The 18,795-nt window shown below is 42.3% G+C and overlaps 1 protein-coding gene across 4 annotated transcripts; it reads right to left on the reverse strand.

Moving 5' to 3' along the window:
- Positions 1 to 4,121: 4,121 nt before the first annotated feature.
- LOC113169571 (core histone macro-H2A.1) lies at positions 4,122 to 17,580 on the reverse strand. 4 transcript variants are annotated; one of them, XM_026371090.2, is made up of 9 exons: positions 16,650 to 17,577; positions 15,440 to 15,640; positions 15,183 to 15,289; positions 14,906 to 15,097; positions 14,082 to 14,189; positions 12,080 to 12,179; positions 9,153 to 9,242; positions 6,023 to 6,197; positions 4,122 to 5,691 (listed from the first exon to the last, which is right to left on the reverse strand). In XM_026371090.2, the coding sequence occupies exons 2-9, from the start codon at positions 15,609 to 15,611 to the stop codon at positions 5,526 to 5,528; spliced, it is 1,110 nt and encodes a 369-aa protein (XP_026226875.1). In that variant the 5' UTR covers positions 15,612 to 15,640; positions 16,650 to 17,577; the 3' UTR covers positions 4,122 to 5,525. The 4 variants fall into 4 exon arrangements, with proteins under 4 accessions (XP_026226875.1, XP_026226876.1, XP_026226877.1 ...); XM_026371091.2 differs by lacking the exon at positions 12,080 to 12,179 and adding an exon at positions 10,769 to 10,859 and having other exon boundaries at positions 16,650 to 17,573; XM_026371092.1 differs by lacking the exons at positions 4,122 to 5,691; positions 12,080 to 12,179 and adding an exon at positions 10,773 to 10,859 and having other exon boundaries at positions 6,074 to 6,197; positions 16,650 to 17,580.
- Positions 17,581 to 18,795: the final 1,215 nt, after the last annotated feature.

Genomic DNA, 18,795 nt, shown 5'->3' on the forward strand with positions numbered 1-18,795 from the left:
CAGGCCATCAAAAGGAACCAAACTATCAGGTTTCCTGCACTAAATGGCCCAACGGCGTGATGTGGCCAGCCCGGGATCCGACTTAACCCTTTCGAGGTGGCAGGCGAACACCAGCGGCAGCAGCTTCCTCGCCCAGATGAATTTATCTCCTGACACTCTGGAGCTGCAGGCACAGAGGCCCTTTAGCTGAAGGTGACATGGTGGGGACGGGTGGCACTTGCTCCCAGTGTTCGGTAGGTGTTGGATATCCCTTCTTTAGCTTTGTTTAATGGTTGTGGATCATGGGATTAAGGGACACGGGCTTATGGTCGGCCATAGGAGCACAGCCGAGCTTGGTTTTTAGTAACCTGTTGAAACACGTCGGATTATTCAGCTTTACATCAAGCCCCAACTTTTAGTACTGATGCTGGATGTAGTGAAGTAAAGGCGTTGAGGTCTGGGTGGAGGCTGCAACATTCGGAGGAAGAGAACAGTGGTGTGTCCTCGATCCCAGCTGCCCTGATGATTTTTGAAACTTACCTTCAGTATAAAATTGCTGCCACTGAATATAATCTGTGATTCTCTTAATCTTAATGTTGTGGGTTCGAGCCCCATGTTTGACCATGATGAAGGTCAAACTGCAGACCTTACAATGGTTACACCCACTGAATCATAGGCTGTGAGCATAGCAGCCTGTCTATAACAATTCCCTGGTGGTTATTAAGAAAGTACATTTAAAAAACAGCTTTATTCTTTGTTAAACCTGCAAAAACCTTTTTGACTGAAGACTTAAAATAACTTTAGTGTGTTTGTGTCCATCTAGAAGTCCAGTATTCACTTTCTTTTAGCTCTGTGTTTGGTCTCTACCGACTTCTCAGGGAACTATGACGCTTTAGCTGCCAAATGTGCCTCTAAGATCACTGGCTGATCTCAAGCTGCTTCAGTCATCTGATGTTTAAAATGTTACATGAAGGTTTAAAGACACATTTTAAATTCAAATAAAGGGATTATAAAACTTATTGAGACGTTATTTAACAGAAACATCAGATCAGAAACATCATTAAAGTGTTTCCTAACGGAGAAATCTGTTTCTGTTAATGGGAAATAACCAGAACTGGACAAACTCTGATGGAGAAATTTGGAAGAATAGAAGTGAGTGTGGTTTCACAAAGTCATGATACAGTTGGAAAATGTTCTGCACCATTTTAGAGAAGAGATTCTGTGAAATGGATGTTGACGGTTTGAGATTTACTGTAGCAGCAGGAGTCAGCTGATGAACCTGTGGCTCCTTCTGAACCCAGTGAGTTGTGCTGCAGATCTAGTTTTGAGATGAGATTGAGCCATGTTGGCAGCTGACTGGAAGTGAAACACGAGACCAAGGAAAAGAACATTTGACACAATCTGTCAGCATCCTGCAGTCTCGTCTCGTCTCGTCTCGTCTCCAAGTCGGTTAAAATTTGATTAAAACGCTTTCAAGACCTCGTTCTTGTTGGTTAACTTCAAAACCAGATTCCACAGCTTCAAAATGACCAGTTTGGGTCACGCAAGGTCAGATCCAGTATTTTTTTGCTTATGTGTAAATCCAACTCTAACCTTCGTGGAAATTATCGAGTTTCTCGTTGCGACTTTGACCTCGACCACATGAAACCCGGCTCTGACCGAGCACAACCAAAGGCTACTGTTTAACCATCGAGGAGAAGCACAAAACTGCAGCCACGCTCACAAATATACTTCCCAGAGGCTTTAGTTCCTGCGCCACTGTCACCGCAGAGAGTTTAGTAGGTTTTTATTAACTTATTCTGACATACTGACTCGTCTGGTGCACAGGTTTCCCAAAGTGAGGTTGAGGGACCTTTTTGAAGTCGCCCTGCAGGATAAAGGAGACCTACCTGTAAAATGTGTCTCTAATAACTGGAATGATTCAAAGTTTGTTTCTTATTTTTGTCCCTTTGAGGTTTTGTTTGTCTATATTCTGTAGTAATTTGTCTCTTGATAGTTTTTCTTCTCGTCATTTATGGTCATTTGGTGTTTTTTTAAGCCTCTAACTGAACTCTGCCAATCATCCTACAGAACCTGACCTCTCGAGCCGCTGATCTTCCTCTACGAAGAGAGAGAACCCACTCAGAGCTGGATGATGGAACATCTCCAGGAAGATGTTTAACAGGCAGTGGAAGTTTGATTGATGTCTTTTTGTTCATCTATTGCACAATTTCCTCTTAATACAAAATAATAAGCAGATTTTCTGTGTACAAACTGCAAAACCAGCTTTGCTATGAAAACCAAACGTCACTTTGACTTTAACTAAACTACCAACTTATATTTCAGTGATATTTATTAATTCAATTCAATGTTGAAATAGGAATGATTTCATTTTAACATTTGTATTTCTAATTTATTTGGCTGTTAACTTGATACCTTCTGTAACTGCTCTGTTGTGAAGAAGGTTTCTGACGCCGGTTTTATTTCTCCTTGGTCATTAGAAACCGTGCCTGATCATTTTCTGGAGAATTACACTTGAAATATTATCAGATTATTATGACTCATACATATACACTGTTCATGTACTGTTCTTTGGTTGTGTAAAGCTGCTTTGTGACAATGTCATTTGTAAAAAGCGCTCTACAAATAAAATTGAATTGAATTGAATTGAATTATTATTACTTTTTTATGTTGTTTTATGAACTAATGAAAGTGATAAATGTATTGGCTACTGATCTACTACTGCTCACTCTCTCTCATGGTCAACAGCTCAGTGGCAGCACCGACAGCTCCAGAAGAGTAAATGTCCGAGACCAGTAGCAGTTGGAAGCAGCTTGTTGTTGCTCTCAGCCTCCAGTCAGGAGTCACGGCCATAAAGACCATAATATTACTTTCTTCTTATAAACACACTGGAGAGCAGGGCCGATCTCTGATGACCAGCTTCTTACCCCTCATCTCCTCTCCTCCTTGATCTTCCCCCGCTGTTTGCTTTACTTTATTTTCTGTTTTTTCGCCCCCTCCCTATGTAATGTTTTCGTGCAAAGAATAGAATTTCATCTGCGCGGGCTCTGGGAAAGGCAACCCTCGGATTGGCCCTTGCCCGTACAGATGCTTTGAATTTGTGGGGCTTTTCTGCCTGCAAAAAGAAGCAGGGAGGGATGGAGGGATGAATAGTGGAGCGGAGAGAAAGCGATGGGAGGGGTTGAAAGGGGGGTGAAACCTGCCTGTATTTCCTGGGGATTAGACATCAGATGGGCGCCCTCAGAGGAGGTCTCAGGTCCCGGCCTCCCTGGATGGCTGGGAAACTGACCCCCATCTGACTCCCTGGTCTCCCCTGTACCCTGCCAGCACAGCAGTAGCATTCAGCCGGGACCGAGGCTGCTGAAACTGCCCACGATGCAGAACATGACTGGATCTTCTGTACAGTACAACAAATACTACGTTTGTTCTTCAAGAGGTAACTCGAGTTTAGTACAACTTCAACCTGTCTGTTACATCAACAGCTCAACAATGTGGATGAACAGAAGAGGAACACCTAATGATAGCTAGATTCAGATCAGTTCAAATATCTTTTAACAATCTCAACATTAAAGTTCTAAATAGGAAGAAGTGTTTGATGTCACTAATACAGGACTTTGTACAGTATGTACAACCTGTACAACAAAACCAGTCAGAAACATGAACTCACATTTTGCTGATCATAATAAAAAACCACCTGTGAACCTGCAACCTGTGTCTTTCAGCTCCTTGTTTTGGTTTTCCTGCCTGTCGACCGACCTCTGGTGTTTTCTACCTGACTTGAAGGACATTCTTACTATATAGTAAAGTCATACATCCAGGTAACTGTGAGCTTCTTCTCTAAACTCACCTCATTTATTTCAGTGTCGTTAATCTAGTTTAAATTCAGGATGACAAACTGTAGCTGCTTTGTTTTCTTCACCAGCACAGTCGTTAAACTTGTTTGCTCATTATTAAATTCTCCTCTTCGACCAACTCTAAATCTGTGACCTGAACACTGATGATGGTCATGAAGACCTCACAGTACTGTCATCTAAATATAGCATCATCAGTCATCCATCCGTCATTTATTTTACTACGAGCTGCAATAATTCCAGTTCCCGGCAGCATCCTGACAAATGAATCTCAACATTTCAGGAACCACATGATGTTTTAAAGATATTTTATTACTGTAGTGTGTACAGACCTTTTGTAGAATCATCGATTGTAGCAATTCTTTAGAAAGCATTTTTTATATTTTTTCTGTAAGAAAGTTAGGCTGTTGAAAAGTCCAAATGCAGCAGAGCAGTCAGGTTCCTTGAACATGTCCAGTCCCAATTCAAATCCAACTCAAATCGACCAGCGTCTGTGTGAAGAGGCCTGCTGCTGCACAGAAAATGGCTGAGGTGAAAACTCCAATCCTTGATTACAGGGAGCCATCTAGTGGCAGATGACGAACGAGGGAAACTGAAAGCGACAGTAGAGCCTCGAATCCCAGAAAGAATGACGACACTGGTTTCAGGACTTAAAGACAAAACACACAACAAACTCACATCGTGGACAGTTTTCTTTCAAATCGCCTGTGCCTTTTAGAAACCATGTGGAAATAAAAATAGAAAATAAAAATCTGTGTTACAGTCCTATATTTAACTATAACAGTTCACAAATACTCCATCAATATAAACACTGATAAGAACACACAATATAAATCAGGTGCTCTGCAAAAACCTTCATTGTCCAATTCTACGATTTTATGTCATACTTATATTTATTTGTACTGTAAATGATAACCAACAGGTGATCAGTTTACAGTAGAAAATCATCAAGATAGTACCAAGAGTATAAGATTTGGGCATTTACATTACAATTCAATTCCTTTTTTTCAATTCAAGGTCTCTGCAGCACACTAGGAAAACGTTTTTGCCCTGTAAACGAAGGCAAAAAGAAGAATTAGCAACACACAACACAAAAACTCTTTCTATAACTCTGTCGTATGAGTCTCCTGAAGACCAACGTAGAGGAAACTGAACTTTTCTTTATGCTTTAGCTTTTCATTATACAGTACTATTAACAACAGAGATGTTCAAAATGCTGAATTTCTACCAAAAATACACTGATTTAAATGTGTTTGAGCTCAAAAGAAAGATATTAGCTGTCTGTTCTTTTTACTGCCATTTCATGCATTAACCCGTATTTATCGGACTTCTCTGGAAGCCTTGTTGTTGAGGTGTTGCTATCTCTCATAACATCTTTTTTTTTTTTAATATAATGAAAATTAACTCTTGAAGTGAGTCTTCTCACTTGTTGAATCTGGTTTGTGTGGCACTGTTTGACGCAGATTGAACAGTGCACGTTTACATTTAAACACCAGCGCTGACAAGTAAATAAGAAATTAAAAACGATATAGGAAAAATACAAACATAATGCGAAAACAAGTTCCCGGCCTTTTAGAAAATTCTTCTTTTTCTTCTTCTCTTCATTTTGAACAAATCACTAGTAAACCTTCCTATTTCCTTGCAGGAAAGAAAAACAAGGTGGCAGGGGAAAGGAACCAGGACGGGGAAACTCTTTTAGCTCGTCTCCAGTTTGGCCATTTCCTGCACATAGATCCCGATGCTCTCGCTGTCAAACAGCACGAAGTAGACGGTCTTGATGGTGGAAGACATGGTGGCCACAAAGTAGCTGGAGATGGCCTTAAGGATCAGCTGGGCCGCCGTCTGCTTCGGGAAGCCATTCCTGAAAAGTACATGCACATGCAGTCCAAGTGTTAGACTTAACATAGCATTCAGTCACTGTAGAGGTCAAAGTTTAAGTTGCAGTGAATTCTAGACAGCAACAAACCCTGAAAACCCTGGTGAATATTCAGCAGTACAAAATCTCTTTAACTGCTTGTACAGTGCACGACAGTTAACAACAACACTACTCGTTCAAGTGGTTTAGTTTTCTTATTGTTGATCCAATACATTTAAATGTCCTGATTACAGTACAGGTCTTCATCAGTGTTAGCAGGAAACTATGTCCCTTCTTGTTTTTATTTACACAGAGGTGAACATGAGTGTTTTCTTACCTTCCGCTTCCAATGGAGGGGAAAGCCACAGACTTGAGTTTCTTCTCGTCGGCCAGAGCCAAGCAGTTCTTCACCGTCTTGTCCAGCAGCTCCTCACACTTGTCAGAGCCCCAGCCTGGGCTGTTGCAGTGGATGACATACTTAGCAGGCAGACCAAAGCCGGCAGTCAACACAGCTGCAGAATGGAGAGAAGGGCGGATGAAGAACCGTTTGTAAGGTGAGAGGAGAGAAAGAAGGAAAAGTAAGTTCAGTCATTCATACCAACTCTACAGCAAGTGGCAAGATGTGTCTATGAAAACATTATCCTAATGTCACATCTTCTAATTGCTTATTTCACCATGTCAAGCTGGAGGTATTCACTTCATACTAATGTAAAAGAGGGATTAGTTCACACAGAACAGCATGGGTTGTGTTCTGTTCTGTGTGAACTTATCACTTCAGTGTAAAATTAAATTACTACAGGCGGCCACCTTCACTTCAGTCACATTCTGCTACTCAAATAATTAGGGTTAAAACATTTTAATGTGCAGAATCTGTGCTAGTGTTGTTTAGTGCATGGACCTGTTCACCTCTGACATGCTGCTGGATTTCTGCTTGTTACAATCTGCTTCATTGACGGGTTCTGTCAGAAGTGAAAACCCAAACGTTGGGTTTGAAAAGCTTCGATCCTAAAAGAACACTTGAAATGTGTGTAACAAATATCCAAGAGCTTCAGATGGTTTGAGCAGGGTATTATGGGGAGGTGGGTCTGAGAAATCACTTCTCCAGACACTTAGAGAAGAGGAAGAGCAAACAAAGAGAAGAATCTGTTCTATGCAGTTCCACATTTAGCTTTAGCTTCCATCAAGCCAGCAGCTGTACGCGGTGAAACTCAGCCAAAGCTCCAGACTTTGTGAAGTGACAAAGTCTCCAGTCAGAGTTTATTATCCCACACTGGAAATGTGACTGGACTGGAGTCAAAGCCGAAGCCGAGCCGATTTCCAGATGTCACAGAGGATGGAGAGACTTCACACAGCAGAGCCAGATCACACACTGCATGTGTGATCTGGTTCTGAGGTAAAGTGTGTGGAAGATGATGATGAGTTCTAATGACTGCAGCAAAGTCTAACTAGTTTTATGGTTGAGGTTGGTGGAAGAGTTCTGATGTAACTGGGCACAAAAACAAATCTGTAGGAGCCAAGTAAAGTAATTCCCAGTCATTCTCTCTGAAAAGGAGAATATGTTATATATGTTCCCACACTTGAATCTCAGTGGGAACATTTAATTTTTTCTGATTTCAAATTAACAACAAATTAACAACAATAATTATTAATCTTCCCTTCTTTTCTAATTAGTTTATTTTACAACATCACTTCTATAATTTATTGCATTACAGCATTACAAACGATAGCGGAACTTAAATTCTACCTGTTTTGGAATAATTAACAATAATAATCAATTTATTATCAACTCTTGCTTGAATACTGTGGTGACTGCCTGGTCTTTAGCAGGTTTTCTTGCACAGGCTCTGCTGGCGCACGGTCATCTATTGACGAGCTCCACGCAGAGACCAGGATTAGGATGCTGAGTTAACTTGGCTGAATGTGAGAGAGGGTGGTGGTGAAGGTGGGGAGAGTTTGAGAAAGTGAGTGTGAGTGATGGATAATGAGAGAGACAGATGGAGAAAGAATAAGACGGAGACAAAGACGTGGAGACGAATGAGCTGAAAGATAAAATGATCTGTAAGGACTCAAACAATATGGCTCTCCGAGGACTGATGCCTGCAGTTTCAGACTCCAGTTGGCAAGAACGGATATTATGTGCTAAATGTCTTTGATCACTTTCATGACAAAAACACCCCAATGGCTGTTTCTACACTACACTATTTAATTTGTGCCATATTAGAGAGAGTCCTTGGCTAAAAGACGCTCTGGCAACACTTAGTTAGGAAAAGAAGAAATTCATCAGAATGTGTCAAAACTGTTTGTCACTGTCTCAAAAGCTGATTTCTGCTGAATGTCGGGTCAAACTACTGTACAGGAGCCGTTCAACGTGCTGCCTCAGCTGTTCCACTAACATTTAATGTGCAGACTAGATTAACTCCATCGTGGTTAAACACCTGTCGACCAGTTCATGTCTGTCCAGGCTCCTTCTGATCTGTTCATGTGGACACTTGACATGTTCGTGTGCTGTATTTACTGTATAGTGTTCAACACCCTGTGTCCCTGCACCCTCAAATAAACATGTATTAGAAGTCAGCATAGTAAAATCACTCTTTAATAGTACTGAGTGTTAATGTAGTGCTGCTGTGGGTGACTTAGCTACAGTAGGAGCCAAGCTAAGAGGTTAGCAACACGCACCATGTGTGGAGTGTTTTCTGTGCAGTTCGGTGAACTATGCTTCCAAAATAAGTGATGAGGAAGAAATCAGGCTGCGTGCATACACAAATTTCCAGTAACCAGGTTTCTTAAGTGCATGTAAACCTGTTTGCACTAATAAATGCTGCCGTCTGAAGCTGGGATCACAATTTTCTTTCTATATTCTTTAGAAATATCATGATCGCCTATTTCCTTAAACTATCATGATGTCATTTTGTGGTTACTCCCCTCTCATCTATTCAATACTTGTACACAGGACAGTGCTCTGTATTTTATTGTGTACAGATCATCTCAGGCCGGTTTGACTATAATTACTGTATATGTTGTATAGACAGTATGTCTGTGGTCTTCAGATGTTCTGCTTCAGTTGTTTGAAATCTCAAGTCAACCTGCAACAATCAGTCAGTTCAGCGACAGAAAGTTCATCTAGTTTAGTATTCAAGTAATAATTTAAGTACTTTTTTAACCACTTGGTGATTTACTTTGCAGTATGTGATAGTAAAATCGATACTTTAGTGTTGTGATCTAAAACAGATGTCCTCAGGCTGTAGGAAATGTTAACAGACATTTTAATTTTATTTAATACATGAAACTAATCAAAATAAAAAGGGAAAAAGCAGAATCATGTTTCAAATGATGCAGAGTCTGAACCAGAACATGGTCAAACTTTCTGGTTACTCAGGCGTAAATCACAAAGTCTGCTTTTTGTATTTACAGATGGAAAAAGGCCTGTTCATCATCACCGGTGATCACTTTACTTTACGTGTACTTACCTCCAGCCACCTCCAGAGGGCCGTTTTTCTTCTTCAGCTCCTGCAGCGCTTCAGTGAACTCCTTCCCTCCCTTTTTTTCCAGAGCAGAGCCTGTAAGTGGACAGAGGACTGTGGTGATTACATCCTCACATGCTACAGACAGACAGGTGGATAGCAGGAAAGAGGAGAGCCTACGTGACGTACACCGACAGGAAAGCAGGCAGACATGAGCACAGACACACTGGAAAGCAAGCGGGCGACGACGCTGTCAATCGTTTCTCCTCTCTCAGTCCCTCGGCTAACACTCGTCATGCAGCCCAGTCTCTGTTACTTTGACAGACAAAGCTGCTACTTTACAAATGACTAACGGAGAAATTAAAATGTTGTTGTGCATATTTCAAGTCAATTTGATTATTAAATTAAAGTTCAACTCTGCAGAGACATGTCTCAGTCCACAGGGGGACAGACATTCAGTTCTCTCTGTAAAAGAAAAGTCCTTCCACAACAATCAGCCTGTTTCAGATTTAATCTGAGTTCAAGCCACGAGGGAGAACAGAGAGGAGAGAGGTGATTCGAAAAAGGAGTTAGAAAAAATAATGTTCTGGCTGCAGAATCATTAGAAAACGAAGCAAACGAGAAAAGCAAAAGATTAATGTCAGTCAAAGCCAATACAGCCAAAGTCTGAAGTTTAAAGTTGTTAAGTCATTAATTAAACATTTATTCAATTCAAATAACGGATGATTTTTCCTCTGGAGTTTATGTTTGAGGCTTCAGGAAATGTCTCAATCCGAAACTTGGATTTTCCTTCGAAACCAGAACTGACAGCACAGTCGAAGGGTGGAGGCTACAGGAGATGAAGCGAGTCCCAGATCGTCCACAACTCAATCGAGAGTAACAAAGCAACAACAAGCAGCAGCACAGTTTCAGGATTACACTGACAGAAATCTAGATTTGTGTATGTAAGACGTGATGAGCTCAACAGCTGCACGTCTTACATGACTAATACTACTGTACTGTTCATGTTCTCTTCAGGGGCATCAGCTGTAAAGGTGAAGACTGTGTCCATGAACACATGTTAAAGAGCTAATCTCTGCAGCCTGTAGCTCATGGTTGTGTGACGTGAAGATTAACGTGCAACGAGACCGAGAACGTTTACTGCAGTTTGGATAGTTTGCACAAGAGTTAAAGCAGGTAGCTGCTCGTACAGAGCAGGATTATTGACAGAGCCTCGTTTTAAAACTAGAGAAGAAGAGGCATTTGTATCATGTATAGCTGAGACAGTACAGTGCAGGAGGACCAGTTTCAGTGGTGCACCCTGAGTCCCAATACTACTAGAGCAGCAGTTGCATTCAGAACAGCTGCATGCATTCAGCTGCATTCAGTTCGTCTTGTTCAGTGCTCTTTGGCAGATGACTTTCAAGTCTGAACACAAAACTAAAACAGTCGCTGCTGGAACAAAAGCTCATTTTCAGTTATGATGCAGTGTTGTTGTTCCAGTCAGTGTAAAAGCAAAGCAGAGTAAGAACCGTGCTGCTGCTCTGATATTTGTCCACAGACTGCAGCGCAGGCGATCTGCAATATGCACAGTGAGCGCAGACAGACAGTCGCGGTCTCGGTGGTGTCAATGGTTCCTTTACCTACTTCACCACCTGTATAGAGGGAGGAGTTGGTCGGGTGAATGACAGCGTCGCTCTCCACCATGGAAATGTCAGCCTGGACAACTTGCAACTACAGACGACAACAACAACAACAACAACAACAGGCAAATAACATGGTGGTGAAAACACAGTGAGTGATCAGGGGCAACTGGATGGAACAACGAGTCAGAACGTGTGAGAAAGAAAAGGAAGAAGAGATAAACGTGAGCCTACTCCGTCCTACCAGAGCAAACAAGACGAGAAGTGAGGACACGATGGTCAAGTTATGTAAGTAAGAAGCAGGAGTGCACATTTAGCCAGAAGTATTTGAAAAGTAGTGGAAACAGCAACAGATTGGTAGTTCACACACTCACAGGATCACATGCAACACTGCATTTTAGTTTCAGTTTCACTTCAGTTTAATTTTCTGACTAACTGTGATTCCTGAAATTCTCGGCTCATTAAACTGAGCGAGGTTTTTACGATGACACTCCAGGCACACCACCTTACAGTCGGGCTGCAGTGAACCACGAACACAGGGTTGTGTCAGGTTTATTCTGTAAGGACCTGTTTGATTTGACCTCAGTAATGAGATTGAAATGATTGTTAGCACTCTAACTGCCCTGCAGCCATCTGAAAGGAGCGCGGCCTGGAATGAACAGCAACATCGACACAATGGGAAAAGCAAAGAGAAGCTGAGCAGCTTTGATAAAAACCCTTGAATGTTTCCACAGAACGTTCTGAGATTTGTTTTTTTTATGGTTTTCTAATGATCTGCAGTTAAGATCTGAGCACAGGCAGCTAGTTGAGGTGATCAAAGTTAAAACCCTCATTGTAAATTCACACTTTACACAACATCATCAACAGGTTCTTTATTTCCTGTTGTGCTGACTAACGAGGAGACGACTGAAGAAATGTGGCTGCAGCATTAACAACAAGTCGTATGAAAAAAAGGTCTCGATGATCTGATCTGATCTGATCTGGTGGATCTGTGTTTTATTCAGATTGAATTCATCTTACAAGGTGTTTATTGAAAGTAGTGCAGCTCATTGTTACTTTTTAAAAAAGGAACAAACCTTTAATTTCTGCTTCTTTTTGTCCAAATTTAGTTTTAAATGTTATGAGACGTTGCAGATCAATTGAATTCAAGTACGTGAGGTCCTCAGTGACAGAAAGTGAATCAATTCACAAGCCTGAAACTTTTTTCTTTTAGTTCTACTTCTAAGATGTCAGGCTGCTGAACATTCAAGGATTTTTTAAATCTCAAACCTTCCACTGGACCCAGAGGAGGAGAAGGGTGGGGGAGCTCACCTAGATCATCTTTAAGCTCAAGCTCGGCATTGGTGGGGTTGATGACCCCCTCCACGTCAAAACCAGCCAAGTTACTGACCTCGCTGTGGATAAGGTTAAGCTGTGGAGGAGGAGGGGGAGCGTTGGGTGACGCATGCCGAGGAGGAGGGAGAGCAAAGGAGGAAGAGGGGAAGAAGCAAAGCCATTAAAACCAGATTCACAGCGTAACTTAAAGGGATACCTCGACCTTAGTATCAAGTATCAGCAGATTATAACAAACCGAGTGGATATCATCCAAATTTACAGTAGTTTTAGTACAAATCTGTTCTCTTTGTACTAATACTACTTTTAATTCTGATGTTAGTGTCACTTATTATCTGAAACAGGGTTATACAAATACTTTCAGTAGGTCTGTCATGATATCTACTTTTATACTCCCATTTTAAGACCATGTCTGCACATTAAGTCTCATTATTTACCGATGTTAACATGTTAGCTCGCCGTGTTATCGTAGGATGAGTTGATAATGTATTATTGACAAAGGTCAGTATGAACAGCAAACATGTTCCAATACATCGGACTGGTAGGATGTTAAGTAGCTGTTCTACTTCGTGTTGATCGCTTCAAAAGGTAACTACCAAGAACATTCCCTCTATATTCTGATTCTACAACAATTTATGTTGTTTGTTCAGAGCGAGTTCTACAAAGTTTAATAACTATCTGTAGATGGCGTCAAGGCATCCCTCTAAATGTTAGGAATTCACTGCACTGCTCAGATCCATTAGCGATCTGTGACAAAAACCCCAACGAGAATTAAAGCACAGGAGTCGATAATAAAGGTTCAGATCGTCTCAGAGACGCGACAGCGGCAACAGACCAGTATCTGAGACTTCACACACAAAGAGAAATGATGGAGCAGAAAAAGTGCAGTTGCAATAATTAAGTGTATAAAGCAGAAACAGACTTGGTTTTCTATTCATGGGTTCATTATCTTAATCAGTGGGAGGTTAACTGCATTCATTTGATTCATTATCTTCACTAAGACATTTTACTAATGAACAGAGTCTAATGACAAATACTGCTGCTGCTGAGGAGTGGCACATTCAGTTTCATGCTCCGTTTCAGTTCCTTTGGGTTTATTTCAAATCAATTCAGCCTCAGTAATGCACAAATGAATAAAAAGGCTTTTTCTATGGTATCAACTTAATAAAAGAATCACGGACTAGAAGCCGGTCATTCTGCTTTCAAATCCAATCTGTAGGAACGGATGGCAGCCAAACGGCGTGAGCAAATGAAATGTGTGTGCTTCAACACCAGGTCAGGTTAATTAGAACCAAACAATCAATTAGTATTAAAATGGCAGCAGACCAAAGTATGAACCAGCAGAACTGAGTTGAAATGTTGAGCTCTGGAAGCTGCACATTAAAAAACAAGCTCTGTGGAAACTAGTGGTTCGTCACAAAACTGTGTTTAATTCTTAGAAAAACTGATAAATACAGCCTGCGCCCAACATCTGTCTGAGTTTTAGCCCACACAGAGCTCACACTGTGTAATCTTTAGCTCAAAGGAAGAGCACAGGAGCAAAGAGTCGTCATTATCACGCTTTAAAATGAGGAAAACAGGAACCGGTGCATCTTCCTGGAGTCACACACACGGTGTAGTTCCCCTGCACTCGGTGCTTCTTATCTAGAAACTTGAACGGTAAAAAAAACTTTTAGGCTCATTTAGTCCCACGCGTCACCTCCATAGAAAGGTTAAAAAGAGCCACTAGAGGGTGTGGGGGGGGCTGGGAAGCACAAACAGCCCCAAAGACAGAAGAAGTGAATTAGAGCAGAAGTAGTTGAAAAAGACCGGACGACTAAAAAAAACAGAATCTTTGACTCGTTTAGCCACGAAAAGCTTGAACAGACAGACGTGTTTACACTCTGAGGTGAAGACTCTTTATCCTTGAATCATTTGTCTGAGACGCCTTTTCCGCTCATGCTTGATGCCCTGAGGTTTGCGTATGTCTGTGCTCACTGACCTTTTGACCCAGGAACAGACTCTTGGTGGAGAGCACGGTGAAACTGTCGGCTGGGGATCCCTCTGTGGTGCTGTCCGCCGACGCCGCCTTGCTCACCTCCCCCTGTTTCTGTGGAGACACCAGCACACGTTAACACGTTTTATCTCTATTGTTATATTGTTTTCTCTTGAACAGCTCGGTGGGATGATACCGATCAGTGTCACTGTGAAGGTCACGTCTACAAATGACCCTTTAACTTTGTATTGTACATTTAAATTATAAATAAAACCTGTAACTGATGATAAAGTGATAGAACAGAGTGTAACAGTTAAAACTAGATATCTCCTTTTTTGTGGCTTGATCTGAAATCATTTGAATTTAAAGATGATACATTCATTAAATTCATCCCAGCACTGTTTACAGGTATTTGAGACTTCTCTCTGTGTGTTGGATCACGACTCGTCAGTGAGAGCGACCACTTTAAATCTGTGCACGAGAGGAGGAACCGAGTCCAGTTCCATTGACGACTTCTTGTCTCACACACTCTGGATCAGAGGTGTCTAGAAACCATCTGCGGTGAGCAGAGTTGTGTGAAAATCTTTATTTGCCAACTGCTTTGTTTACAGTGTAAAGCTGAGGTCCTTGTTCTTCTTCTACTTTCCCCTTTTGACAAATACAGACGTCTGCCACCTGCTGGTACCGACAGTCGTGACCTCTTACGACCTTTTGGACCACAGAAAAGCAAAGCGAGGGGACGTGAACCAGCGCAGCGCTCGTTTTTAATGTTTGTTGTGTCAAGAAAACAAACACGTTCTTGTGTTAAGTGTTGATAAACACCACACTACCTTGGCCCTCCCTCCTCCTTTCTTCCCACTCAGTTTCTTAGGGGGTGTTTTCTTCACTGATTTCGGTTTCTTCTCAGGTGCAGGTGAGACAGGTGTCTCAAGTTTGCCCTTCGCTCCTCTCTTCTTGGCCAGCAGCTCTGGGTGGATGTTGGGCAGGACACCGCCTGCTGCGATGGTCACACCTTTCAGCAACTGAGACAGGAGACAAAGACAAGGACTTGAAAGGACAGACTCAGGAAACAGTCTAACTCGGAGCTTCGCACGTGCAGCAGCTCACCTGGTTCAACTCCTCGTCGTTGGCGATGGCGAGCAGGATGTGTCGAGGTGTGACGCGTCCTTTCTTGTTGTCTCTGGCTGCATTTCCTGCCAACTCCAGGATCTCAGCTACATGGAACAAACAAAAGGCGGGAGAGTTTCAGTGCATGTGTACTGATGGTGCACGTCTAGAATTAATAGCGTAAAAAGATATAAACTGTTTCTGTACTCATAAATATGAATTTTTATAATTTTACTAATCTCTAAAATCAAACTCACCAGTTAGATACTCAAGAACAGCAGCCAGGTACACGGGTGCACCCACCCCGATGCGGTACTTGGGAAGACCCCTCTTGATGTAGCGCAGCATGCGCCCCACAGGGAAGATGACCCCGGCCTTGGTGGACCGGGACGTCTTGGTCGACTTCTTCTTTCCTCCTCGGCTGGACATGGTGCTGAGACCGCTACCAGTGAAAAGCTCTGCAACGACACACCGATGGTCACATTACTCACTGTGATTTCTACAGTTTACATGTATTATCTGGTAAATTATATTAAATAACAGGCTGATACAGTTCTACCCTAATAAACATGTTGTCATCATACGTTAGTCGACTTTTAAGACCTACAGCGTAGGTTCATCTATAAACATCTATTTCTAAATTCATTTGACACCGTTTCAGAACAAACTGAGGCCTACGTTGAGTTTCCTGTCGCCCTCTCACCCTGAGGCCAGAGAGCAGCCCTCTAATGAGGTGTAGTGCTGCACAGATATTTTATTAGTAACATGTCCATCAGCATCTTGGGATGTATTTATTAATTATTATATTGAAACACACACACACACACACATGATTTATCCAACGATATGACCGGAAGCTGGTTCAGAGTAATTCATTTGTTTTTCTTTAACTGTACCAGATCCAGACACCAATTAGCTGTCTGATAATCAATTAGCCCACCACAGGCCACACTCTGTTCCCAACCTGCTCCGATGCCTCATCTCCAGCTCTACACCCCCCCGTGTTAAACCCAGCTCGTCTCCTCGGACGCAGCTGCAGCGTTTGTGCGCTTTGGACCAGGTGGAGGTGATTTCAGCGCCACACTGGGCGGTGATTTCTGCTCCACACAACGATTTCCGCATGTCCACAGCCGCCGGATGTCTCCCCAGGTGAATCCGTTCAATGCGCACGGACCTAATGCGTAAAACCGAGCTCGCACACGACAGGAGCCGTTTTCCTGTTCAGGTCTTCGGGCTCTCGGGTGGAAATAACCCCGGTGGAGCGGCGGCAGCTGCCCGCTCCTCCTCCCCTTCCCCTCCCCGCCTGTCAGCTCCAGCAGCTCGGTCTCCGCTCTCGGCCTCCGAGCCAGAAAAGCACCGACTGGCACCGTTAACGGTTCGGTTCCGTCCACGGACACCGACCCGGTAGTCACGAAGCGAGCACGCTCGAGCGGACGCGGCGGTGCGCGGAGCCGGCGGATTACTTACAGAACAGGGAGCAGCGGAAAATGTCTCCGGTAACGAGCCTGGGCAGTGTCCTCGACTCCCACAATCCACAGCGAGCCGAAGTGTCGGAGCCAGCGCTGCCCGCGGAGCGATGCGCGGCGGAGCTGCTGAGTCCGAGCTGCAGACGAGCTGAACTTTAACCCTTTCCACCTTCGTCCTGAACGCAGGGCCGAGCTGACGGATGCCACCTCACGTTGAAGCGTCCCTGCTGGAGCCGGGGGTGTCACCACACATTCTGGGCACTTGGGAAGAATATTCCCCTGGCTCCACCTCCCACCCCCTCCTCTGTGACAGGGTTAGATTTAATACAGAGGATGTTTGTGCTTTATGACATGAGGAGGATGAGATGGAAACAGAAAGTAGAGACAGAGATTGTTTGTTTGTTTGTTTGTTTGTTTGGAATTAAAGCTTCAGTTAAACAGTGTTTACTGCGACATGACTGACAACAGATCATGTTAACTATTACAGTCAATACAGTTTCACCACATGGACACAGCTTTTTAAACTCCTATTATATTCAGGATATGTGAGTTTTCCATTTCATATAAATATATATAAAGCACATGAGTGTGAGAGGTCAGAGGTCAAGTACTGCTGTATTTGCAGCCTGTAATAAAAACTTAATAGAAGGTGGGAGAGAGGAGAAACTGAACGGAGAAACAACAGGAGCAGAGCTGCACTTTAAACACCGTCTGTTACTGAATTGTAGAGAACAAAGATTATTAGTCATTGATCCTGTTTGTTGTTCACATGTGATCAATATCTTCAGCGATAAACTGCTGTAGGATAATTCATCTCTGTCGCTAGAGATCCTGAATCTGAGGGTGGAGGTGGGATGTAATCAGATTACTGTGATTGAATTGCAGTTTGACTGGCTGAATAACGTGGGCGTCACCGAGCTGGGGTTTGACCTGCAGACCCTGTAGCTGCACCTTCACTTCACCTGTATTCAAATGAATAAAATAAAGTTGGTTTATTTCACTGTATCTTAGCCTCATTACGATTAATGGTGGGGACCAAATTAGATTTATTGAAGGACTATTGTATTAAACTGTACTAAAGCGACTTTCTTACTCTGTGAAAAAGGCCTAAAAAAACAAAAGGACAGTAATTGAATCATTCAATGAATAAACCAAAGACGACTCTCGAGGCCCAACGTGATCAGTAAATCAGTTTAGAGTGAAACATGTTGGTTATTTAATTCAAACTCATCTCTCTCACACAGAATCAACATGAAACAACAGAACACGCAGAGGAATAGACAAAAGCTATAAAACAGTAAATAAATCAACTGCATGCTAACAGAAATGAAGGAGGAAGGTGTCAAACGACATCTTCTGTAAATCCCACAGGTCCTTGAGTGGAAGCACAGCTCTCTGTGTGTCTGTGAAGGCAGCACAAGAGGTCGATGTGATCTGTGCCAAAGCCGCACAGTGATGTAGTGTCTGCATCACCACACCAGAGGTCAGACATGAGCTGTGCACTAAATGCACCATTCAATGCAGGATCCAGTTGTCGCCCTGCACCTTCTACAGTGTTTGATTTATGATGTGTGTTGATGAAATTAGAGTAATCGTGTGTCAGGTAATGTAGAATAAAATATAAAACTAAGGTGAAGCTGTGGAGCTGAAGTTTGGACTGGACACATTCATCAAGCATCAGTTGATATATAAATAAACAAATTATTATGGAATTTAAAAAGTAATTAAAGTAATTAAAGTGAATCAAAGTGGTCCTCTACTAACTAACTGCTGTAAAATACAGCTTCAGACATTTAACAGTTCATCTTTGAGTTCAAACGGATGCTTGTACCAAACGTTCCAAACTCTAATTCAGCTGATCTCTGTACGTGATAAACAGTCACGCTGCCCAGTCAGCAGTAATCTTTGGCTGCTGTGACACAAGTCAGAGCATAAAATAATTATCTGAAGGTACCTTGATATTAAGTTCTGGAACAGATTTCTTTAGGGACATGTTGTACTATGTGTCATAAATCTGCTAATTATAGCAGTAATTTGAAATGACGGACAAAAAATAAGTAAGAAAACCATTGAATTCTCTCTTCACATTAATAAACCAAAAGGTTTCTGAGTCCACTGGTCACTGTTCAAAGTACACACACATTTTA

This window comes from Anabas testudineus, chromosome 14 (genome assembly GCF_900324465.2).
Source record: "Anabas testudineus chromosome 14, fAnaTes1.2, whole genome shotgun sequence".
Taxonomy (NCBI): Eukaryota; Metazoa; Chordata; class Actinopteri; order Anabantiformes; family Anabantidae; genus Anabas; species Anabas testudineus.